At 47.3% G+C, this 22141-nt stretch overlaps 7 protein-coding genes across 7 annotated transcripts; 3 read left to right on the top strand and 4 right to left on the bottom strand.

Annotated features, from left to right (window-relative positions):
* Nucleotides 1-2780: 2780 nt before the first annotated feature.
* On the bottom strand, nucleotides 2781-4797 carry F4812DRAFT_264711 (CBF-domain-containing protein). Its single transcript, XM_047930842.1, has 3 exons — nucleotides 4029-4797; nucleotides 3080-3977; nucleotides 2781-3031 (listed from the first exon to the last, which is right to left on the bottom strand). Exons 1-3 carry the CDS (start codon nucleotides 4634-4636, stop codon nucleotides 2891-2893), a joined length of 1647 nt encoding a protein of 548 aa, XP_047792731.1. The 5' UTR covers nucleotides 4637-4797; the 3' UTR covers nucleotides 2781-2890.
* Nucleotides 4798-4873: 76 nt separating this feature from the next.
* On the top strand, nucleotides 4874-6102 carry F4812DRAFT_264012 (uncharacterized protein). Its single transcript, XM_047930839.1, has 2 exons — nucleotides 4874-5085; nucleotides 5164-6102. The coding sequence occupies exons 1-2, from the start codon at nucleotides 5055-5057 to the stop codon at nucleotides 5883-5885; spliced, it is 753 nt and encodes a 250-aa protein (XP_047792730.1). The 5' UTR covers nucleotides 4874-5054; the 3' UTR covers nucleotides 5886-6102.
* Nucleotides 6103-6142: 40 nt separating this feature from the next.
* F4812DRAFT_417396 (ubiquitin-conjugating enzyme E2-binding protein) lies at nucleotides 6143-8041 on the bottom strand. Its single transcript, XM_047933169.1, has 3 exons — nucleotides 7368-8041; nucleotides 6393-7046; nucleotides 6143-6340 (listed from the first exon to the last, which is right to left on the bottom strand). The coding sequence occupies exons 1-2, from the start codon at nucleotides 7968-7970 to the stop codon at nucleotides 6408-6410; spliced, it is 1242 nt and encodes a 413-aa protein (XP_047792729.1). The 5' UTR covers nucleotides 7971-8041; the 3' UTR covers nucleotides 6143-6340; nucleotides 6393-6407.
* A 297-nt stretch (nucleotides 8042-8338) lies between these two features.
* F4812DRAFT_449931 (uncharacterized protein) lies at nucleotides 8339-13055 on the top strand (the record flags this gene model as incomplete). The annotated part of the gene is made up of 4 exons (XM_047936033.1): nucleotides 8339-8828; nucleotides 8881-9620; nucleotides 9917-9918; nucleotides 10343-13055. 4 exons carry the CDS (start codon nucleotides 8339-8341, stop codon nucleotides 13053-13055), a joined length of 3945 nt encoding a protein of 1314 aa, XP_047792728.1.
* Nucleotides 13056-14841: 1786 nt separating this feature from the next.
* F4812DRAFT_263954 (S-adenosylmethionine synthetase) lies at nucleotides 14842-17273 on the bottom strand. The gene is made up of 4 exons (XM_047930838.1): nucleotides 17189-17273; nucleotides 16554-17129; nucleotides 15795-16460; nucleotides 14842-15712 (listed from the first exon to the last, which is right to left on the bottom strand). Exons 2-4 carry the CDS (start codon nucleotides 16620-16622, stop codon nucleotides 15251-15253), a joined length of 1197 nt encoding a protein of 398 aa, XP_047792727.1. The 5' UTR covers nucleotides 16623-17129; nucleotides 17189-17273; the 3' UTR covers nucleotides 14842-15250.
* Nucleotides 17274-18557: 1284 nt separating this feature from the next.
* F4812DRAFT_263928 (GPN-loop GTPase) lies at nucleotides 18558-20330 on the top strand. The gene is made up of 2 exons (XM_047930837.1): nucleotides 18558-19009; nucleotides 19187-20330. Exons 1-2 carry the CDS (start codon nucleotides 18962-18964, stop codon nucleotides 20048-20050), a joined length of 912 nt encoding a protein of 303 aa, XP_047792726.1. The 5' UTR covers nucleotides 18558-18961; the 3' UTR covers nucleotides 20051-20330.
* On the bottom strand, nucleotides 20242-22006 carry F4812DRAFT_417386 (uncharacterized protein). Its single transcript, XM_047933168.1, has 2 exons — nucleotides 21432-22006; nucleotides 20242-21137 (listed from the first exon to the last, which is right to left on the bottom strand). The coding sequence occupies exons 1-2, from the start codon at nucleotides 21472-21474 to the stop codon at nucleotides 20611-20613; spliced, it is 570 nt and encodes a 189-aa protein (XP_047792725.1). The 5' UTR covers nucleotides 21475-22006; the 3' UTR covers nucleotides 20242-20610.
* Between the last annotated feature and the right edge of the window lie 135 nt (nucleotides 22007-22141).

Genomic DNA, 22141 nt, shown 5'->3' with positions numbered 1-22141 from the left:
GCTAGATAACTTCCTCTAGCCCGTCCGTTAGTTTTTCTCCGTTACGAACCAACCCGAAAAGGTGTATCTAGCTTTAACGTAGTTGGTGAGTTCACCCGCGGGATTCTTGCGGTGAGGGCGATATTAGTCAAATAACGTTATAAATAACTAGGGATAAGAAAGGTTCGGATGCGAGAGTTTGAGCACGGACAATGGGTCTATCTTCTAAAATCTTCGAGTTCTCATCCTAACGGATTTGACGTGATGGGGCATGCTTCCCCCTTGTTGGTCGGCGGGTCTCCCGGGGCAAGGGTCTAGATGCGCTATTGAGCATTGGAAAGATGCTAGTAGTAGAAAAAAAATGCACTTTGGAAAGAATTCTCTGGAAATCCAACCTCTTCGGAGTTAGTACTGATTTTCGAGTGCTAACTTGAACGGCTGAGCGGTTGTCGCAAGTGACGCGAATACATCAACAACGACGATGATCGATCAAAACACGCTCAGCCACCACACGCGTATACGGTAGAAGGAATACATGAGAGCAGCCAACAGGAAATTATCCGTTCGAAAATGACGTACAGGTGTAGATCCTGACCAGCTTAGTTAATGAAAGCCTCGTGGAGGCTCCGTTTGAGATATACTAAGGGAAAGATCACGAGAACGGTTAATCGGATGGATTGCCAAATTCTGCTATAGGCAAAGATTAGAAGGAGATAGTTTAGGAAGAGTATAGGCATGGCCGACGTTTTGGCTAGAGAGAGCCTTTCAACACTATGAACCGGTACAAGTAAGTATTTTCTGCGAGCCACCATAACCGGGTTTGGTGGTAATGGGCTCAGGGTGTTTGCGGCCAGGACAACCAACCGGAGAAATGATGAATAAGTTGTTGGCGCCAACAATGTAATGCAATTGACGCCTGAATGATACGAGTGTAAGAAAAAACTTCATGATCAATCAGCTCTAACCTATTCAATTCAACCCGAGGGAAAGAAGCGCGAGGAGGAGTTTCAACGCACGTGTATTCTGCTGCTACTTCATGCTGAAGCGTTCGCCTCGTCTGAGTGATTGGCTATGAATGAAGCAAGCTGTTGCGGGTCGGCTGAGAGCCAGGCCATGCTTGGCGCAGCGCGTTTCTGTTCTATCCGCGATACGCAATACTGAGTACAAACCGGTTGAATATGAACCGGACGATTCTGGATCAAAACAAGGAGCGCCGGCAGCCTTTTAGGCCTTATCTGCTTCAATGACGCATCAGAGACCTCACCACTGCTCTCGGGCGCGACACGGTGTGGACGAAACAGGTCGTCTTGGTTGGGCCGGAGCTCAATCAAGTCGTACTATTTACACCGACTGCAGTTCTTGTTCCGGGATACCGACGAGACCTCAAAGCTTAGAGCACTTGCTCAGAGTGGTATAGCCCTTGGTTAGGCACGAACTTCACACATGCAGCTACTGTGACACCTAGCGGGCCGGCTTTTATGCGGCCAGTCGCACATAAGATGGATCACATCCCCTTCTGGTACGATCTGAAGGTGGTGAGAGGATGAATTTGGGGTTGATGGAGAACACTAAGTATAACTGTGCAAGACATGTGCGCCAGTCGGGGACTCCCAATGCCGAAAAGGGATAGTTCGTAAGCAGCGGTGAGTGGCATTTTCGACCAACCAGCTTCAGAATCTTCGATCCTAGTACGAAGTACTATAGCAGATAGTCAAACACGAAACCACCCATTTCTGCCCAAAGGGAGGGAAGAAAAAAAATTTTAAAAAAAAGCAGGGCGCCATGGAGCCATCGATATGAATATGTCGATTTTCGAGAAGATCCTAAGCATGCTCGGGCGCACCTGTCTAAGGCGATCAATCGTTCGTTGCAATTGTTTATGCTGCTGATGATATGGTTGTATTCGGAGAAAGACAATGGTCATCGGGGTCTATCCAGCGGCCTACATACTTTGCAGCCGTTTCTCAGATCTAATTTTTCATCGGAGACCTGCAGCTTCGTCACGACTCGTCAGTAAGGTACCGTCCACGTCCACTAGCCACATGCGGCATTACGTTCAACTACCAGGACCCCGATAATCGCTTGCAGCATGTCTAAAAAGGGGGGGAGCGTAATGAGTCACGTCTAAAAAAAAATTCTTGTTACGCCAGGGAAACGCGACGTCGATGTTCTGTTGTTGTCTCCGTGCAATTGCTATTTGATTCTGCCAAATTTGACCTGATGTTTGCGTTTGCTCTAAAGGAATGCCATGCTAGTAAACTCAGCCAACATGGCGGTGTAGCCCCGATAGTTCGGGAAAGCCTGCGCAGGCTTGGAATTCAGACCGGGAAGCCTCCCTGAGAATAATATATTCGATATGTAGTTGAATCCTTCCTGCGAATCCGACCACTCATCTCCTTGGTGCATGAGTATTCTGAAACGAATATCTCGCTCACCTCGAACATCTGAAATAGCGTTTTTCTCCACTCCGCGTTACGTAGTGCAAGGTGGAGTCTTGAAGCTGCGCGTCGAAGCAAATTTCAAGATCGAACGGTACGCAGCAGGCTGTCATCCTGTACCCTGGGCTGAGAGATACTTCAGTGGTACGACTGCGGTAGTACGAAGTTGCAAGAAACCGCGAAGCACTAAGGAAAATTATCGATAAGATCTCGCGATCCCGGGCGGAGAATATGGAGCGCGGCAGTGGCAACATATATTTAGTTGGTTGAGGCGGTGAGTGGCTTTGTAGTCAGATCGCATCCGTCTCTTCGGCATCGACCCGCGGTGGGCTCTCCATCGGGTCGATGGCGTGAGTATCCTGGATTGATACCCGTAATAATACTAAACCTAGCAATAACAGAAGGGTAGCTGCCGAAGGTTCCATGTTTACGTGACGCGCACTCCGAGACGATCCTAGACGTCAAAACGTCGATCATTGAAAGTTCCAGAGTTTCGCTAGAAGATTGTCCTCTACCCCCGAGTCTAGATCCTGAGGAAGGAATACCCTTTTGGGTATCATGAACTCCACAACAGGAGCCTTTTTGACTTGCTTGGATAATTCCGCGTCAAGTAACTAGAAATACGTAAGCGGAGTCGAAACTAGGGTGTGGGACGGTGGCACATGTTCACTTACGCTGCTATACGAATGGTCTAAGAAATCCTCAAGGTTGTAGGACTGCTTAGTGAATTGCTCCGATACTATTTTCGCGATAGTCGCAACGTTCGGGTGATAGTGTGACTGCAGCTGAACAACCTCCCACAAGCAGCTATCGATGGCGCGAGTTTCCATTGGGTCTTCTTCGTCAGGAATGAAAGGATCGGCCATCCCTTCATTTTCCAGCGCCTCTTTCTCTTCCGGCGATCTCGGCACACGATGCATCATGAACGTGCAAAGCGGGTGCTTTTTGAATAGGTTATAAATCCAGGGTATGACCACAACGATAGCAGCAGGGGGGGCGTTGAGGCACAGCCTCGTGATTCGCTTGATGAAACTTGCTACTAGGACGGCGGGAAGATGCGTAGAAGAGAGGAACGTGTCCAACAGCCGAAAGAACCTGGACCGATGTTTTGAATGTAGAATATTCGCATCCAACAATGAATACAACTTCCGATAGAAGGATGGATAGTCCAAATTCCGCTCTTGTATGAGATAGAAGACGCCTGACAGAGCTAGAAGAGAAACTGCGCCTCCGGAGTTGTACGAATCTGTTAGGAAGTCCATCAGAAGCTCTGGCTTGACGAACCACGGCGCAATGGACCTGGTCACGATTTGAAGCACCTTTTTCCTTTGGTCCCGATTGAGGCCTAGGTCGAGCAGTGCTACCCAGGCTTCTTGGGCTTGCTTCTTCTGCTGATTCAGCGATGTGACAGGATATGACTTCTTCTTTGGCGCATCAATATAGAACTCGCCCATTTCTTCAACAGAAGACGGTATATCCTCGAAGAAGGATAGCAAGCCAAATGCGTTATCAAATAGAGCCTCCTTGGACGATACTGAGTGTTCTTCAGAAAGAATATCTCTTTATACGGGTTAGTAACAAGCACGTGTCGGATAGGGGTTAATCACCTACTTCAGGGCTTTAAACGTATAGAATCTTATATCCGCATATTCACCCAAGAACTTCTCGCAAAACTCATCTCTAACGTCTTCGGATTCGCTTAGGATAAGCGCTTCTACGACGTTTCTAAGAAACGCTTTCGGAAAGTTGTATTCATCCTTGTCGTTCGTATGTTTGCCTTCGGCTTGTAAGATGCGCATAGCTAGAGTCAACGCAGTTGAGGCGGTATCCTCCTGGCGCAATTCCGAGATTATGATTTGCTTATAATCGCTAAGTCTTTGCTTAAGCCATTGGACCACTACAATATCCTTTTCTGACTGTCCGTTTCGTCTAGCCAAATTTCCTGATGCAAACAGACGTAGAAATACTCTACACAGCGAGACCATTGCTAGCTGGGTTGAATCATTTGAATCATCGTCGCCATCTTCTTGCGCGAGCTCGAGAAGGGTTGTTATGTTATTGTAATTCTTCTTGGACTCTATGATCTCATTCTCGAGTTGCAGGATTTCAGCTTGGGGATCGCGTTCGTCGCTGTCCTTTGCTTTGGTTCGTTTATTTGCCTTTTCGGGAACTTTCGATCGCTTCCTTTTTAAGGACTCCTCGGCAGTGGATCCTGACATTTTTTTTTCTTTTTTCGTGTAGCTACGTGGTTAAAAACTGTATAGCTAGACGGCGTTGTAGGCAAATTGTGAAGTATGGAGATAGAGAGAATTGACAGAGGAAAGACAGAGGGAAAGAATAAAAAAAAAGTTAAATTGCCAAACAGCCTTGGGAAAGAATAATGCAAGGCTGACTTCCCCAAAACTGCTAAACTGCTAAAATCTAGTTTGAAGTGGGGTGGAATGAACTAATCACGTGTTTAATTGGCCAATCACGGAAGTCGGTTGAACCAGGTTGAGGGTTCAACTTGGCAAGTGCGTTAAAACCTCATCGACCTTCAATTCCCGAAGCTCCAGGACAAGCAAATAAAATCACTTCAATCTCCTCTCACCCCCAAACCCGGCTCTTTTTTTTTTCTTCTTTTCATTAACTCTCGCAATGGCCTCCCGCTTGGCTACCCGTGCCTTCGGTAAGTTTTGTTTTGTTTTGCATAGCTACTGGTATTTCAATTAAAGGCGGGCATGTAGAACTTATCGCAAAATTGTAGGAGCCGCCCTTCTACGGCCTTCGGTCTCTTCGCGAACTCTTCCCGCAGTCACCGCCGCATTGACTGCTACCCGACCCGCATCCAACCTTCCCGATCCCAAGGTTAAGGCCCAGTCTATCATTGACTCTTTACCCGGCAACTCCCTCGTTTCCAAGACTGCCATCCTTTCCTCCGCTGCCGGTCTGTCTGTCTACGCCATTAGCAATGAGTACTACGTCGTGAACGAAGAGACCATCGTCGCCTTCTGCTTGCTCAGCGTCTGGGGTGCTCTGATCAAGTATGGTGGTCCCCTGTACACGCAATGGGCCGAGGCACACAACGAGAGGATCAAGAACATCCTGAACGCCGCGCGCGCCGACCACACCCAGGCCGTCAAGAACCGCATCGAGAACGTTAAGCAGATGGCAAGTGTCGTCGATATCACCAAGGCTCTCTTCGAAGTCTCCAAGGAGACCGCTAGAATTGAGGCCCAGGTGTACGAGCTCGAGCAGACCACTGCTTTAGCGGCCGAGGCCAAGTCTGTTTTGGATTCGTGGGTACGATACGAAAGCCAAGTCAGGCAGCGCCAGCAGAGAGAGTTGGCCGAGACGGTTATGTCCAAGGTGAAGAAGGAGCTCGAGAACCCCAAGATTCTCCAGCAAATCCTACAACAAAGTGTTGCCGACGTAGAGAGTAAGAGTCAACTCTGCCCGGTCTCATCGCATAAGCTAACAAGTTTCTAGGAATTGTGTCCTCCAAGGCCCAATAGACAAGCCAGTTTAGACAGATACTCCCATGGCGCAGACAAAGATCTCTTTTGTCCCCTCCTGTGTTTATAAACACCTTGTGCATTAGTCAAAAGAAACTACCTATCTTACCAATACTGACCTTGCAACATCTTGTGATACCTTATATGGTAGTCCTGCATACCAACAGAATGTGGGAACTTAGAAAAATACTTGAACATAGATTACGATAGGTAATGGAAGAATCATCTGCTCTAAGTTATGAATTGATAGACTCGTCAGTTATTTGGTCTCTCTAAATTACTGCTAATTGAATACTAGCCCTAGACTCTGGACTTCTTGTTTCCATTTAGGTCTCGGTAGAGGTCCTTTAACCTTATTTCCTACGAGATAAATATGAGTTTTCGATAGGAGAATGAGCCACGCTAGGTGGACTCATCGGATGGATCATCCTTTGAAGCTTATTAGAATCATACCTGACGGTGGGCTTATATAGCTGCGTACTCGCCTAAGCTGTCCTCATCCGTCTTTGCCTTCCCACTTCTCTAGGAGACTAACTTTCCATTCCTTGAATTGGCGATCACTTTGAGGTAGTAGCTGGTTGTTACTGTTTAGGATGCCCTTTACCTTCTCGATTGCATCAGCGGGTAGAGTGATATCTTGTACATCTGATACCACGGAATCGAGTAGTTTGTCTGCTTCACCTTGACTAACCATACGATAAAACACCTTCACGGCCTTGATGGGCGACCTCGGCTCTCCTGTAGACGAGAAAGAGATGTTATTAAACACCCATATGTTTAGTAGCGATTGGGATGCTTCGTTTGTCTGAGAGACACTTTGCGCTGGGCTGTCTTTCAGCTTCATGGGCAGCAAGATAGACTTTGAACAGCCGGAACGGGCCATTGTCGCAAGAAGCATAGCGCTGACCCAGTGAACCAGATTGGGAGAGCTATCTGGACCTCGCGGAATCCGCTCATCCACGTAGACTTGCCACTTGAAGAGGGTAACCGCAGATCCTTGGCCATTTAGTATTCCCAGCTGGTTCTTACATGATACGCAGCTGACGGGTATATTTTCAGGCTGCAATGAGCGAGAGTTTGTGTCTTCAACTTCTAATTCATTTTGTGACTGCAACAGGGTTGTATCTTTTGTTATCTGGAGAAGCTTGCATTAGCAAAACTTCTAAAAAGAACATCTGCTAAAATAAGTTAAACTGGCGAGAAGCTTGAAATATGTGCCTCTGGTTAATCCCGGAATTTCCACGTCCAAAGAAATTCTTAGTGAAAGACAGAGAAAATCCTCCAGTACATAAATGCCAATCCCTAAAGCAAAGCCTAGGGTTCGGTACTTATATAACATAATAGGAAATTATATCATTCTAGGGTATTTGTATCGGTAACTATGCCATTGAAGAGCCAAATGCTGGCCTAGCCACCTTCTATACACCCAATTCGAGCAGTTAATGGGGATACTTACGGTCGACGTAGAAATATTCGTCTCGGATAGAAGAAAGGAAGAAATATCCACAAACCCAACGCCATCTTGGGCTGATATCCTAGAATTCGCACCATATGCTTTGGAAGTAGAGCCATCATCATCATCATGTTTATGACCGTGATCATGAGGTTTATGGCAATGCCAGAATTCCATCATTTCAGCCCAATTCTCGCTGGGTAGGTCTTTCCACACCTTGATTATGCCAGGCTTGACAATAGTATTGCGACAACTTCGACACAAAATAGGTGACTCTGGTAGAAGATCAGATGCGGACCATGGAACAGGTTGATCCCCAAGCGCGGAAAGGACATGGCGCTCTAGACCTGAAGCAAGAGGCAACCGGCAGGAAAGATGTTTCTTTCCGACGCTCTGTATGGGAAGTTGCTCAACTGGGACGACTTGCCCCGGGAGACGTATAGAGGTCTCTATGCCATCGTGGTGTATTGTAAAGAACCAGCCATCAGACGAGATGGCGGCTTTAGTATTAAGTGAGCTCGGTGTATACAGCTCGCATCCAACAGAAACTCCTTGTATACGCGACAGGAGTTCAGCATATATGAGAACCGGACGTGATTCGCTCATGTTGCATATGAGGAAAATACCTCGAGTTACCTAAGGTAAGTAGTTTAAAGTTGAAAGACAGTTTATTAAACGCGATCCATTTTATAAGTGGTATTCGGCGCGATGCACAGACCAACATTGATGACGTTTAGCCCGATCAATTCGTATCTTCCAATTGCATTATGCATGATAATACATGATATGATAGCACATAGGTACCTTAGGTACCTAACCGGGATTTCAACATTTCGCCTAAATGCATTCGTATATATATAATGATGTCTTGGATCACGCGGGTGGCATTTTCGATTGTTACGTCACTTCAACTTCAACCACTTCAACCTCCAGACAGTTCATTATCATGATGTCCTAATTTGAGATATAAAAAAATGGCTTCAGTACTCTCTTATGTTCCCATCGTGAACCGACTCGTCTCACATACAGGTCGGACTCGGACCATTAACATCCCACCTGTTGAGGTTCACAATGTGGAGACTTCACCTGAGAAACGACCGAGAACGCTCAAGCATCTATTAAAGGCAAATCATGTCAACCATGCCATTCTGTATCACAATTTGGAGTTTCATAACCATATGCCCCATATACTCGGGTCTGCATATCTCCTAGGAGCAGATGTTCAGCAATTGCATAATATCTACGATGTCGAAGCCAAATCGCTTGAGCCGTGGACAGAATCACCGGCTGAAATAGCACAGGATGACTGGAGAGATTTCCTAGGTCAATCAGAATACCAGCGTGCCTATGTCGATTTCTTCGAAGATGCTCTGGCCTTGAGGCACAACTACCAATGGAAAGGTGTAGTGGAGGAGTATATGTACGGGGGCAAGAAACCGCTAATCAACTGTCTCATCGGAGGCCGTATGTCCAACTCTTCAGGCTTTCTGTACAGACCTAACACTAACTATATTAGTTGGCCATCCTCTCATCCATCTGGGATATGCTTATGAGATTGATAGTCGCGAGGTTGCCATCGAGGCCCTCAGCATGGCGGCTACCCAATACAACTTCCTTCATAAGTACATTGATAATGATTCGTATTCGAAGCCGTCTTCGATCAAGTCATCTTCCCCGCTAGAATTGCTGTCCAAGCTAAGAAGCGATTCTCGTCTTGACGGTGCATTTAAAGAACCAGGGCCCCAAAACATCGGACCGTTATTCGTGACGCATGAAGACATCGTTTTGGAATATTGGAATGCATGGACGCTGGATGATCCAGTGAAAGATTTCCAACTATCTCAAGAGACTGCGGTTGCTATACTGATTGCGACAGTCCCACCCGGAACTCATTCATACAATTTCTTCCTTTGCCATGTGCTCACGACCAGCCATGCTGTTAGGATACTGCTTCCATTCATCCCATCGGAATTTCGCATAAACTTGGTAAGACAGTGGTGGTTGTTCGCGCTTGCTGTGTACATTGTAGAACTACGACCGAAAATCGATCTCGATTACATCAAACCAGAAGACGTTGCGGGGAAGCAATGGAATTATGTGGAGGATAGGGCAGTGAACGGACCTTGGGCTACAGACGCCCATTTCGTCAAGAGTAAGACCTCTTTACACATCCCTAGTTTCGATTGCTATTATACTAACCTTAGGTATTGTATAGCTGTGCGCGCGACTAAAGAAGCTGCCCGGACTTGGGGAGACGTACATGAACGTTACCTAGCTGCGGCCGTGAGATTTGCAGATGATTTTCAGGGGTGGACCTTTTCATGATATTGTATCATTTCATGTTTGGCTATGATATGAGTTGTAAAAGTGGTATGAATCATGAGGATGACTGGACAAAATTGATCTCCTGGTTGGTGTATTATTCTCATACTGTAACCTACGGTTGGGCTTCTCACAAAAGTATTAATATGTATATGTATAAGACTGGTTTGCGATGTGATGATTCAAGATAAGATAATAGGTGACTTCTGAAATTGAGAACTAACAAAAAGAGGTACTTACCTAGGTACGTAGTACATATATGACTAACCTCAATGTGATGCAGGTTAATTGATCACATGATGACGCATCCAAGTTACAGTGGGCTAAATCGCCGAGGAACGCGCCATAAGCAAACCCACCCGCGACGAAAGGTTTCCATTAGGTCATGTTGGGGAACGACGGCAGGTACCTTTACCTCTATCAGGTACAATTTGACTCAACCGCGCTATCCATTTATCTGAAGACTTTGAAATTAAAATAAGTCAGTTCCAATCCAACCTTAACTTTGTCAAGCGCGTATCTATGTACCTGAGTATTATGTATTAAACTTTCCTGATCCAAATCGCTAGGCTCAACCCAAAAAAAACCAACCCTTCCAATACAAATCGATATCAATCGCTTGTCTTCCCCATGTGAGCAATTACGCCCACTAGTAGATGCCGTGCATCTCACATCCGCCCAATCGCCATGGCGCCGCCCACAAAACGTCGGAAACGAAACATCGTTCATGCTTCTTCCGACGACGATGAAGAAGATTTAAAGTCGAAATCGAACACACTTACCAATTACCTCCTTTCCTCGCCTACTCGAAAAGATGTCTCTGCCGCAGATACTTCTCGGGCTTCGACACCTTCGCCGGGTCCCGTGAGGAAGTCGTCTCGCTTGCTAGCCTCTCATCCGCCGAGCTCGACGTCTATGTCACTTCACCAGAGAAACAACAGATTTAGGGGTATCAGTACGAGTCCCGGGAAACCCAAGGCCCAGTCATTTACAAAGGGGAAACGTTTGGAGAAAGAGAAGACAGCCGATCTGGTTACTATGTTTTCTAGACAGGCACAGCGGGCACCGACAGCATCTCCAACCAAGAGGGACGACATTATCAGCGATCCAATTTCAGACGATGACGATATAGACGAATATAGGGCCGTAAACACCAGTCGGGTCGGACAGAATGCACGTAAACGTTTTCGGGATACGTCTCAGCCATCTAGTGCTCCGGCAATTACATCAAGTCAAAAATTCCTTAAGCCACCCCGTCCTCAGCAGGATCCAAGTACGAGCGACGAACAACGACCCTGGTCGGAACGGTTCGGCCCTACGAATATAGGAGAACTTGCTGTTCACAAAAAGAAAGTAGCGGATGTCCGTCGATGGCTAGAAGATGTCATGGCTGGTCGGATGCGACAACGGCTGTTGATATTAAAGGGCGCTGCCGGAACGGGAAAGACAACTACGGTTCGGCTTCTTGCTAAGGATATGCATTGTGAGCTACTAGAATGGAGGAATCCGGTCGGATCCCTTGGCGCGAATCAAGGACTTCAGTCAGCATCGGCACAATTTGAAGAATTCATGGGGAGGAGTGGAAAATTCGGGCAATTAGACACTGATCTTGACTCGACTCCTTCGAGTACTGGTAAAAACGAGGATAATGATAATACGAGGAAAATTATTCTCATTGAGGAATTTCCGAACACTTTTACACGCTCATCAACAGCTTTGACGACATTTCAAAACACTATTTTACAATATTTGGCCGCTAATACACCTTCTCTCGCCACTTTTGGTCGTCAAACTTCTGTAGACCCTATCACGCCTATCGTTATGATTATATCAGAAACTCTACTAACGACCACTTCGGCATCTGCGGATAGCTTTACGGCCCATCGCTTGCTAGGGCCTGAAATTACCCGGCACCCAGGGTCTTGCATTATAGAGTTTAACCCTATCGCGCCCACTCTTCTTGCGAGCGCGCTTGAATTAATTGTACAGAAAGAGGCTCGGAAGTCTGGACGGCGTCGGACTCCAGGCCCACTTGCTTTAAAAAGGCTGGGCGAGATAGGGGATATTAGAAGCGCAATCTCTTCCCTCGAATTCCTTTGCCTTAAGGGTGACGCAGATGCAGACTGGGGTTCCAAAGTGGCCTTCACGAAGCCCAAGCGCGGATCCAAGAACGAAGTATCCTTAACTAAAGGTGAAGTAGAAAGTCTGGAGCTTATCTCGCAACGAGAAGCAAGTTTGGGAATATTCCATGCCGTTGGGAAAGTGGTTTACAACAAAAGAGATGAGCGCCCGATGAGCCATCAAACTCCTGAGGGTCAAGCTGAAATATTACCCGACTTTATAGCTCATCATTCCAGACCAAAGCGGTCCGAGGTTTCCGTCGACAGTCTTATCGATGAGACTGGTACTGATACGCACACATTTGTTTCAGCTCTTCATGAGAATTATGTTCCATCCTGCGAATCTAGTGGCCCTTCCGATCCGAATTCCTCACTTGATTATATCAACAATTGTATTGAGTTTCTTTCGGAGAGCGATTTACTTTCCCCATCTTGGGACATCTTTTTCCGGGGGCGAGGGTCTAGCACGTCGAATTTTTCTGGGCGCGATTCAGCTAGTCATGTGCTAAGACAAGACGAGATCACGTTTCAGGTCGCAACTAGAGGATTGCTGTTCTCCCTGCCAAATCCGGTAAAACGAATGGCTAAACCCTACGGACGCGGCGGTGGCGATGCCTACAAGATGTTCTATCCTACGAGTCTCAAGCTATGGCGAGAGAAAGAAGAACTCGAAGGGGTCGTAGACCATTGGGCATCGAGATTGCTAAAGGGGGACGAGACCGGTCATGATCTCACTCAAGGGGCTTCTGCGTTTAGACGGCCTAAGTCCACGGCAGACGGCGGCAGTGACTGGATCAGCAAACATCAGGCTTCTGCACAACGCAATAGCAGCCAGCAAAACAAGAGAGTTGAACAAAGCCAAGACGAGCAAACGGCACCATTACTCTTTCTTGGAAACTCGGCTCGTAGAGAGCTATTGCTAGAACGGTTACCATACATGGCACATATAGCACGAGGGCGCAGGAGCGCAGTGAGCAACGTCCGGTTAAGGGAGATCGAGAAGGTGACGTCGTTTTCCGGAATTGGGCAGGCGGTAGACGAAGACGCTCTCGACGAAGATGATAATATGGAGCAGACAGGAGAAGCGGAAGCATGGGCAACCGACAAGCCCACCGAGGAATCGTCACCGCGGAAGAAGAGAATCTCTGTTGGCATACGGCAGAAGAGCGACCTGCCTTCCTTTTCTGCTGCGGCGGTGCCGTCTATACAGAAATTGGTTTTGAGCGACGATGATATAGAGGACGACTAACAGGTAGTTAGTCTGTCCATCTTTATCTTATCCTAGATATACCTACCTACCTTATGTTATGCTGGATATGGCTTTTTGCTATGCTCTCCAAGTTTAAATACGTGGAGATAATGGCTATTGTGTCCAGGTTAGCCTAGGCTACATGTGCAAACGGCGTTTTTGGTATTTGTACCCGGGGTTGAAGGGAATATATGCGTCTACGTGTATATAGATTTGGGGGTTAGGCTACTACTGTCGAATATTCGGGTAGCTTTAGGTACCTCTTACCTGGGGTATGTATGGAGAGCAGGTTTTTTTTTACTTGCGGGATAAATGACACTGCATTCATCTCAAGTTGCAAGGGACGTGTGCCAATTCGGTACCTAATTTGTATTGCGTTGCAACTTGTCCTGTATACTTGCTCTCTATAATAATTCCCCTAGCTGATGTGTTTTCCCCCGTTAGGCTTTCGAAATGCAAGTCTATACCAGGTACCAGAGGTGCTGTAGCTATGTTGTGCAGGGGCAAAAGGTCCCAGGATGTTAGATAAAGCTAACCGTGGACACGATCGGCCGGCTGGTCACGTTTTCCTCGGATTATTTCTACTCATAGGTACCTATGTACAGACACGCCGTTGAAACCCTGGCACTCCTTTTTCTCCTTATGACTCTTCAGGGGCGTTGAACAGAGCCATGACAGGCCGGTCTGGAGTCGCGGCAGCAGGGTTTGCCTTTGTTATTCGCCTGTATTCTACTTGTCAACGTTATACAGATAGATCTCCAAGCAAGGTTGTCTAAATCAACCCCAAGGGCAGGAGGAGAAAGCACCCTGTAATTGCCGTGACCTTGTTGCTCCTACTCTTACATAGGTACCTAAGGCAAATAACAATATCCCACACACGTAATCAGTTGTCGTTCTTTTAGAGTCATGTATTACCTAGGTACCAGGTAGGTACTTCGCAAAATATAGACTAGCCACTTCATACTCATACTCGGGAAGGAAATCATTGTATACCTATAAAGCAATTGCACACAGACAACCGAGCGGTATTTCGAAGGTTACCTTAGGTTAGGTACAGTACCTACCTCCTAGGTCGATCATATCCGACTTCAAACAAGCTGTCCGGACCCCAAGATCATGAAGACTAAAAGAGCGACAACAACGCCAACGACACTCCCCTCTTCCTCCTCCCCCCTCTGTCTTCGGAATCCGTATATTCGACGCCGTCATCGAGGTACATAGGCTATCAAACACGACCGAGTACGTGACGACACCAAAGAGAGAAAACATAACACAACCGGGGCTGCTCCAACAACCCAAGCCCTCCCTCCCTCTACGTCTATATCTCCATCCTGTAACCAACAACAACCGCACGCTTAGGTAATTAAACCCAGCCATGTAAAAAGACAAGTTTCCTCGCCCTCCCCATGCTCCTCCTCTCCCAGCAGCCTAAATCGTATTCTCGAAACCGCAACGCCAGCAAAGAAGATGGCACATAACCTCGTACCAACACCAACACCAACACCAATACCAATGCCAAGCAGCGAAGCTGGGAAGCGATACTCGTTACAGAAAAGAAGTCTTGTCATGAGCGTAATATAAGGATAAGGGCGTGTAGTACCGGACATGGGAGTTATCACCATCGATTATTTATAAGAATAAGTCGGAGAGGGCTTTCCATTTGGTAGTCAACGACTACGTGATCCATTCCTAGAGAAAATGACGGCTTACTCTTAATTAACTAGAATGTAATAAGCCTTGTCTACCTACCCTACGACAACAGCACTCGGTAAAAAAGTCACTACCTAGGTAGTCACCAAGTAGCAAAACCTTTCATCACGTTCGGATATCAGTAATGAGTAAGGTACGACAAATTGGTATCTTTATATTCATGTCCCTTTCTTTCGGACGTATTGCCGTGTTGAATAAATGCAATGCGGATGTCTTTAAAGGTATTTTATCCGCCTTTACCAGACCGGTGACCCCCCCATAGATGCCACTTTATCTGTGCCTATTGACCAAACCAGGTATGTTGAAACCGTACGCCATGCTGCCATGCCCAAAGATTTTTTTTCATGACATTTTCCGATGAGGGAATCCTATGTCTTCTAGATAACACACCCAACAACGCCAGTCGCAATGCAGAAAGAAGTTGATTCTTCCGCTACTATAAATGTGACAAGATCCCCCCAGCGGAACTCTTACAATTCATTAGCTTAGAACTTGAGCGCCTTAGGCTGCTCCCAGGTGAATTCCTGGTTGGTACCAAAGTGACCGAACTTGGCCGTTTGGTTGTAGATGGGGCGGATTAGGTTAAGTTCCTTGGCGATAGCGCCAGGTCGGAGGTCGAAGTTAGCCTTGACGATGTCAACCAATTCCTCAGCAGTCTTGTCGGACGTGCCGTAGGAGTCGACGTAGATAGAGCAGGGCTCCGCTACACCAATAGCGTAACTGAGTTGGACCAGCGCTCGCTTAGCAAGGCCGGCAGCGACGAGAGACTTGGCAACCCATCGAGCAAGGTAGGCGGCAGATCGGTCGACCTTGGAGAAGTCCTTGCCGGAGAAAGCACCACCACCGTGGGCACCCCATCCACCGTAGGTGTCGACAATGATCTTTCGGCCGGTAACACCGGCATCACCCTGAGGACCACCAATGATGAAGAGACCACTAGGTTGAAGCTATAAATCGTTTGTCAGCATGGTATATCCATTGTCGTGGATTGTAGCGAGGAACACGCCGGACAGGAACTTAGACACTTACGTGGAGAATAGTCTCGTCATCAATGTACTGCTTGGGGATGACAGTGTCGATAATCTTGGACTTCAGCTCCTTTCGGACCTGTTCCGTGGTGACATCGCCACTGTGTTGAGCAGAGATGACAACGGTGTGGACTCTTAGAGGAACGACGGCGCCGCCATCGTGCTTGTACTCCATGGTGATTTGGGTCTTGGTGTCAGGTCGGAGCCAGGGGAGAGTTCCGTCCCGGCGAGCGTCAGACATAGCCTTGTTCAGCTTGTGGGCGAGAAGGTGGGAGAGAGGGTGTAGTTCGGGGGTTTCGTTGGTGGCATAGCCAAACATGAGACCTTGGTCACCAGCACCCAATTCCTCGAGGGCCTTCTCGTAGTGAAGACCCTGAGCGATATCGGGGGATTGTTGCTCAATGGCAACGAGGACGTTGCAGGTCTTGTAGTCGAAACCCTTGTCGGAGGAATCGTATCCGATCTCCTTGATGGCGTTTCGGATGACAGACTGGTAGTCAATGGTGGCCTTGGTGGTAATCTCACCGAACACCATGATCATACCGGTCTTGGTGGCCGACTCGCAGGCAACCTTGGAGAGGGGATCTTGCGCCAGGCAGGCATCGAGAACGGCATCTGAAACCTGATCACAGATCTTGTCGGGGTGACCTTCACCGACAGACTCGGACTACGACCGGTTAGTTTTCTATCAGGGAATTTACTAATATCGAAGGGGTAGTAAGATGATTCTGCCATCTATCTATTCATACGGATTACTTACGGTGAAGAGGAAAGCCCCGGGGTTCCGAGGAGTGCTCAAGGAGCTAGCATGGCCGTTGGTGGCAGGCATTGTGACTGTAGAATGGGAAATAAGAAAGTAAGACTTTATTAATTCTATGCACCTAAAGCAAATGCGTAGCCCAAGAGTGTCTCTTAGGAAGAAGTAAGAAGTTGGGTTGGATGAGGGGAAGGAGAGGGTTTATGAAGGGAAGAGTTGAAGGTGGGAGATTTTCCTTTGGGAATTTTTTATTGGAGGAGAGGGAAAAAATAATCGGAGGGGCAGCTGGGAATGGCGCAATTTCTGTCGCTTGTCGCTTGCACTATATGCCGACCGTACTTAATACATGTACATAACGAACTATGCTGATTTTATGTACTAAAAGGTATAATTATGGTAATTTATGCCATATGGTACATAGTAAGCTACGGAGACTTTAGCGAATTACCTAAAACCAAGCGCTAGCGGCTCGCTCTTTTTTCTTTGGTTGTAGATCGTGGTCACTGGTATCGACTTAACTTGATAGTTGGTAGGAAGGAAAGACACTGCTGCAGAGTGGGGCATCCCGAAGGAATTTTTCTCAGAAGGAGTAAGTACTACCTATAAAGAGGGATGCAGATAGGTACCGGATACCTTACCTGTAGGTACCTACATGATACTATGTTCAGTATACCTATTACCTACACCTTACTCGGGCTGCAAACATTACAAACTCGGAGTAACTTCACTAATAAATCCAATACAAATGACATAAAAGTAACTCCATTTGGTAAAGTTGGCTGTATTATAACAATCGATGAAATCGATGAAAAGCAACTATACTGTCATCTTACTATGTATCTAGAATCAACAAATACATGTAACTTTGTATTTCCCTCTGCGGGCGTACGTGCTTATCTTTCCATTTTCCAACATACACACCTAAATCCTGGAGGTAGGTAGTCGCCCTTTCACGGTCCCGAGCACTTGCAGTATCTACGTCAGGCTTAGGAACGATCTTTACCCGAGCAGATACGTGATTATAGGACTGTAATATTATTATACATAAGTCCCAGAATGCAAGGCTTTTTGTGCCGCTAGCTTACATCCCGTAAGCATACTTAACCTGGTATACTACATGTATTTTAGGTACCTATATACTTGTAGTAACTGAGGAAGATTCCTTTAAATTCTACAGAGCTAAGAAACCCTCCATCCATTAGCTCGCAACAAGTACCTAGTATTTATTTATTTATTTATTTTATTTTATCTTGTATTGTAGCGGGCTAACTACCACAGCTTGTTAGGTGCTTCAGTCAAAATACATAGTATATCTGACAACTGATAAGACACGTGTGCTTACCGCATTCTGATATCTTAATACTACTAGCAAATCCGAGTACGCGGGGCAGTTTCATGGACCGAAGAGCTCACCTTCAATTATCCATTCCTGGCATTCCTGGGCATCGATCCATTCGGGGGACCCCTGGGAAATGCCACGTCTGCCCCTCTCGAAAACGTGCACTACATCCGCAGATTGACAGGGGCTCCAACTTCGGCACCTGTCTCCCACGACAAAAAATCGGTCGAACAGTTTCGGTGTTCGGCCGGCAAGGTTATTAACGACAACTTGGTCCTATGTACAATTCCAACCCCGACCCTTACATCCATTGCGTGCTATGTAAAAAGCATCAATATCGATTTTACTAAGCAAAGGATTCTCAGCCCTCCTTCGCTTTTATCTTGCACATTTTGCCCAGATCGTTTCTTGTGCTACAAACTAGAAGGTCCGGGATCGGTGGCTTATAAGCCTGCTTATAGCTACCTATATTCAGTGCATAACCGTCCTATATTCTTACCTACATAGGTATATCGTTCCTGAGTAGCGAGGCACCGACAAGCAGTAAATTCCTCTTCGGTAGCAGTAGAGCAATCCATATTTCAAAATTTCAGTGTTCAAATTCCGTCAGGGCGGTGAGTTTCAGGTATCAAATGTTAAATGTGATACTTGAGTACTTCGCACGGCTATTCATCCATAAATTTTATGCAGTAAGAGAGGATGCTTACGAGACAACTTGGTCATCTCAACCCCACCCCGTCTAGGTATCTGGACCCTCGAACCGAACCCTTCAAACTGTAGATTTCCCAAAAAAGCAGTCAGCCTTTTGACCTTTTTTTGATCCCCGACCCCGACCCTTGCCCCTCCAACAAGTTTAACCCCACCATTCAGGAAAAATTCATGTACAAGACGAGGCTGAATACTTACTACTACTACTACTACTACTACTACTACTTACTACCAGATCCTGTCTTATTCCGTCATCCCCTTATTCGATCATCGGAATCCGCCTAGGCTGCGACGTAATTGTCTCACCTAAATACACACCTACCTAGATATCAACAAGGCTTTGGTCGATGATAGTTATTACATCATGAGTAAGTTCGGAGTTATGGTAATGGGCCCCGCCGGGGCTGGCAAGGTACGCGATATAGCCTCTTTGTCGTTTTGCAGCAACCGCAACTTTCCGGTGCCGTGTTACGAAGCTTGTCAAATTTACCAAGCTTGCTGCCGCACTTTGTTAACGATTTTCCTACTTGCCTACTCTCTGAGATTTGGACGATGGACTGATGATAACATGTGTCCTGCCTGAATTCAGTCTACCTTTTGCGCCTCCCTCATAACCCACCTGCAGCTCAACCGCCGCTCGTGTTTCTACGTCAACCTCGACCCGGCCGCCGAGTCCTTCGAACACGCGCCGGACCTGGACATCAAAGACCTCATATCGCTCCAAGACGTCATGGAAGAGATGGGCCTCGGCCCCAACGGCGGCCTTATCTACTGCTTCGAATTCCTCATGGAAAACCTCGATTTCCTCACCGAGGCGCTCGACTCCCTCACCGAGGAGTATCTGATCATATTCGACATGCCCGGCCAGATCGAGCTGTACACCCACGTCCCTATCCTGCCCGCCCTCGTCAAGTTCCTCACGCGATCCGGATCGCTGGATATCCGGCTCTGCGCCGCGTACCTGCTGGAAGCGACTTTCATCGTGGACCGAGCCAAGTTCTTCGCGGGCACCCTGAGCGCGATGAGCGCGATGATCATGCTGGAGGTTCCTCATATCAACATCCTTTCCAAGATGGACCTCGTAAAAGACCAAGTTCGCAAGAAAGACCTCAAGCGGTTCTTAACGCCCGATACCGGCCTGCTCGACGATGACCCGGATGAAATCGCTCGGCGGAAGGCAGAAGGCGTGACGGAGGAGGAAGACGAGGCGGCGAACCCCCAGGACAAAGATGCCGTCATGCGAGGCTCCAGCTTTCGGCAGCTCAACAGGGCCGTCGCAAACCTGATCGAGAACTTTAGCATGGTTAGCTACCTGAGGCTAGACGTGCAGGACGAGGACAGCGTCGGGGCCATCCTCAGCTATATCGACGACTGCATCCAGTACCACGAGGCCCAGGAGCCTAAGGAACTGAAGGACGAAGAGTTTGACGATATGGGCGAAATAGACGGGTGATTTCTTCAGGCACAATCAACGGGACTTTTTTTCCTTTCTCTTGCCTTAGGCACAACTTAAAAAAAGGAACATGGCATAGGAATGAATTAACCAATGAAGGGCAATGTTGGACTAAGTACCTAAGGTATAATTGCATAGCGACGGCGTACTGGCTCGAGGCAACTCACAGATACCAAAAAGAAAAAATCGAGTTCATTTGGCAGATGTTTGTTTTTTATTCATTCTGTACCAAAAAAAAAAAAGAAGAAGAAGTAAGCCGTAGTCATAACTTCATTCCCCGAACCCCGTGATAAAGACATCAAACCAAACGACGAGATACTCCGAACCCATATTTGCCTTCTTTCTTTCTTCCCTTCTCTCTTTTTTTTTCTTTTCCCTTTAATCAAGCTCACACACTTACACGCACACACACACCACAGGGCATGGCATGGCATAACGATGAATGAACCGTACCCTAGTCCCGAAATCACCCCTCTCATTATTAGCCCACCTAACCTAACCTAACCTAACCTTAGGTATTTATGTATGTATTTATTTGTTTATTCTTGTATTTATGTATTTCACCAAGCGCCATTCCTCGACCTAGCGTAGCCGCTTCCCGAGGGAGCGCCGCGTGTCGGGGCGGGGGCGCCGCCGCGCTTGGTCTGGGCGTCGAAGCGCTGGTACTCGGACCACCAGATATCCCTGACGAGGGCGGCGTAGCCGGCGAGCTTGCCGACGAAGAGGAGGAGGTCGCGGACGGCGGCGTCGGGGCCGCGGCGGCAGAGGGCGGCGAGGAGGGCGGCGAAGAGGGCCCAGCCGAGGAGGCGGAAGGCCAGGCGGGTGACGTACATCATGGTGCGGTGCAGGAAGGATATCACCTGGATGACGAGCACGAGGGTCGCGAGCACGAAGCCCAGGACCACGAGGTCCGGCGAGTCGTGCAGGGCCTGCAAGCTCCGCTGCATCAGGGGCGCGAGCACGGGCGACAGGGTCTCGGTCGCTTTCTGCGTTAGGCTCGTCGTCTGCTGCCATATGGCGCGGAGGGCGGTCTGCGGGTCCTGCATGTGCGCTTGGATGAGGGTACGGGTCTGTTCTGGGAGGAGGCCTAGAGGGGGAGAAGAAGAAGAGGAGGGGTTAGCGGTTGGTTGGTTCGGTTGGTTTTTTTTTGTTTTTATTTGGATAGAAGCTGCATGTACGTATGTATGTAGGTATGTATGTAGGTGTTTAGGAGGTGACGAAGTGGAGTATTGTATTTTGTTGGTAAAACAGTTGTTACGAATACAATATTCCAAGTAACAATAGAGGGATAGAAGAAACAGTAACTAGAAACAAGAAACAAAAAAACAAAAAACTTGAAACGCGGCGAATAGGTAGGTAGATTGATTGATTCTAAACGTACCTTGTAAGGCGTCCAGTAACGCGGAATCACCACCTCGATCCATAGCTGCTAATTGTCTGTAACGTCTAGACAAAATAAGGACCTGATGGTGCGACACCGAGGCGATGTTGTGATAAAAGTAAAAAATCAAATATGTATGTATGGATGTATGTAAATATCGTAGAAGGAAAGAACCGAGCTCTTTTCTCTTATTTTTTTTTGTCGGTTGTTCTTCGCTGAGTGAATCGGGTTACCGTTAAACCCTAAAAAAGCTAAAGCTATCTTGATTGATTGATTGATTGATTGATTTGATAGAAGAAATGCAGAGAAGTGACACGCTAGGCTAACCAGGCCGACGGTGGCGAAGGACAAGAAACGGAGGTGAAGAAACACAGCTGTGGTTGACAATACCTTTCGTTTTGTAGGTAAGGAAGAAATAGATGGGAAGAGAAAATAATAACAATAATAATGTAACAGACAGGTCCAACCGGTTTGTGGGAAGAAGAACAGGTTTTACCGGGCTGCTGCTACTATGATGATGGTGGTGGTGGTGGTGGTAGACCGTAGTAGTAAAGTGGCGGTGGTGGTGTGGTGTGCAACAAGGTCGTCTCTCTCTTTTTTTTTTCCTATTATTTACCTGAACCCCCAGGTTCGACAAATGGGTTCACGCGATTTGGTAATGGGCCGTGATGACGATAACTGGCGATAACTGGCAAAAAAGAAGTGGAGGG

This window comes from Daldinia caldariorum, assembly GCF_022478825.1.
Source record: "Daldinia caldariorum strain CBS 122874 unplaced genomic scaffold F4812scaffold_3, whole genome shotgun sequence".
Lineage (NCBI taxonomy): Eukaryota > Fungi > Ascomycota > Sordariomycetes > Xylariales > Hypoxylaceae > Daldinia > Daldinia caldariorum.
The sequence above is the reverse complement of the archived record's forward strand: the minus strand, read 5'-3'. Positions and strand labels throughout refer to the sequence as shown.

What these genes read in the sequence shown, in the direction of transcription:
- F4812DRAFT_264012 (XM_047930839.1), top strand. Translation starts at nt 5,055, where the DNA reads ATGGCCTCCCGCTTGGCTACCCGTGCCTTCG. An exon ending in CTTGGCTACCCGTGCCTTCG is followed by an intron (nt 5,086 to 5,163) that starts GTAAGTTTTGTT and finishes GCAAAATTGTAG; the next exon opens with GAGCCGCCCTTCTACGGCCT.
- F4812DRAFT_263954 (XM_047930838.1), bottom strand. Translation starts at nt 16,622, where the DNA reads ATGCCTGCCACCAACGGCCATGCTAGCTCCTTGAGCACTCCTCGGAAC. An exon ending in CCGGGGCTTTCCTCTTCACC is followed by an intron (nt 16,461 to 16,553) that starts GTAAGTAATCCG and finishes AACCGGTCGTAG; the next exon opens with TCCGAGTCTGTCGGTGAAGG. An exon ending in ATGACGAGACTATTCTCCAC is followed by an intron (nt 15,713 to 15,794) that starts GTAAGTGTCTAA and finishes AACGATTTATAG; the next exon opens with CTTCAACCTAGTGGTCTCTT.
- F4812DRAFT_417386 (XM_047933168.1), bottom strand. Translation starts at nt 21,474, where the DNA reads ATGGATCGAGGTGGTGATTCCGCGTTACTGGACGCCTTACAAG. An exon ending in GTTACTGGACGCCTTACAAG is followed by an intron (nt 21,138 to 21,431) that starts GTACGTTTAGAA and finishes CTCCCCCTCTAG; the next exon opens with GCCTCCTCCCAGAACAGACC.
- F4812DRAFT_417396 (XM_047933169.1), bottom strand. Translation starts at nt 7,970, where the DNA reads ATGAGCGAATCACGTCCGGTTCTCATATATGCTGAACTCCTGTCGCGT. An exon ending in CGAATATTTCTACGTCGACC is followed by an intron (nt 7,047 to 7,367) that starts GTAAGTATCCCC and finishes AAGCTTCTCCAG; the next exon opens with ATAACAAAAGATACAACCCT.
- F4812DRAFT_264711 (XM_047930842.1), bottom strand. Translation starts at nt 4,636, where the DNA reads ATGTCAGGATCCACTGCCGAGGAGTCCTTAAAAAGGAAGCGATCGAAA. An exon ending in TATACGTTTAAAGCCCTGAA is followed by an intron (nt 3,978 to 4,028) that starts GTAGGTGATTAA and finishes ACCCGTATAAAG; the next exon opens with AGATATTCTTTCTGAAGAAC. An exon ending in ATAGCAGCGTAAGTGAACAT is followed by an intron (nt 3,032 to 3,079) that starts GTGCCACCGTCC and finishes ACGTATTTCTAG; the next exon opens with TTACTTGACGCGGAATTATC.
- F4812DRAFT_263928 (XM_047930837.1), top strand. Translation starts at nt 18,962, where the DNA reads ATGAGTAAGTTCGGAGTTATGGTAATGGGCCCCGCCGGGGCTGGCAAG. An exon ending in GCCCCGCCGGGGCTGGCAAG is followed by an intron (nt 19,010 to 19,186) that starts GTACGCGATATA and finishes GCCTGAATTCAG; the next exon opens with TCTACCTTTTGCGCCTCCCT.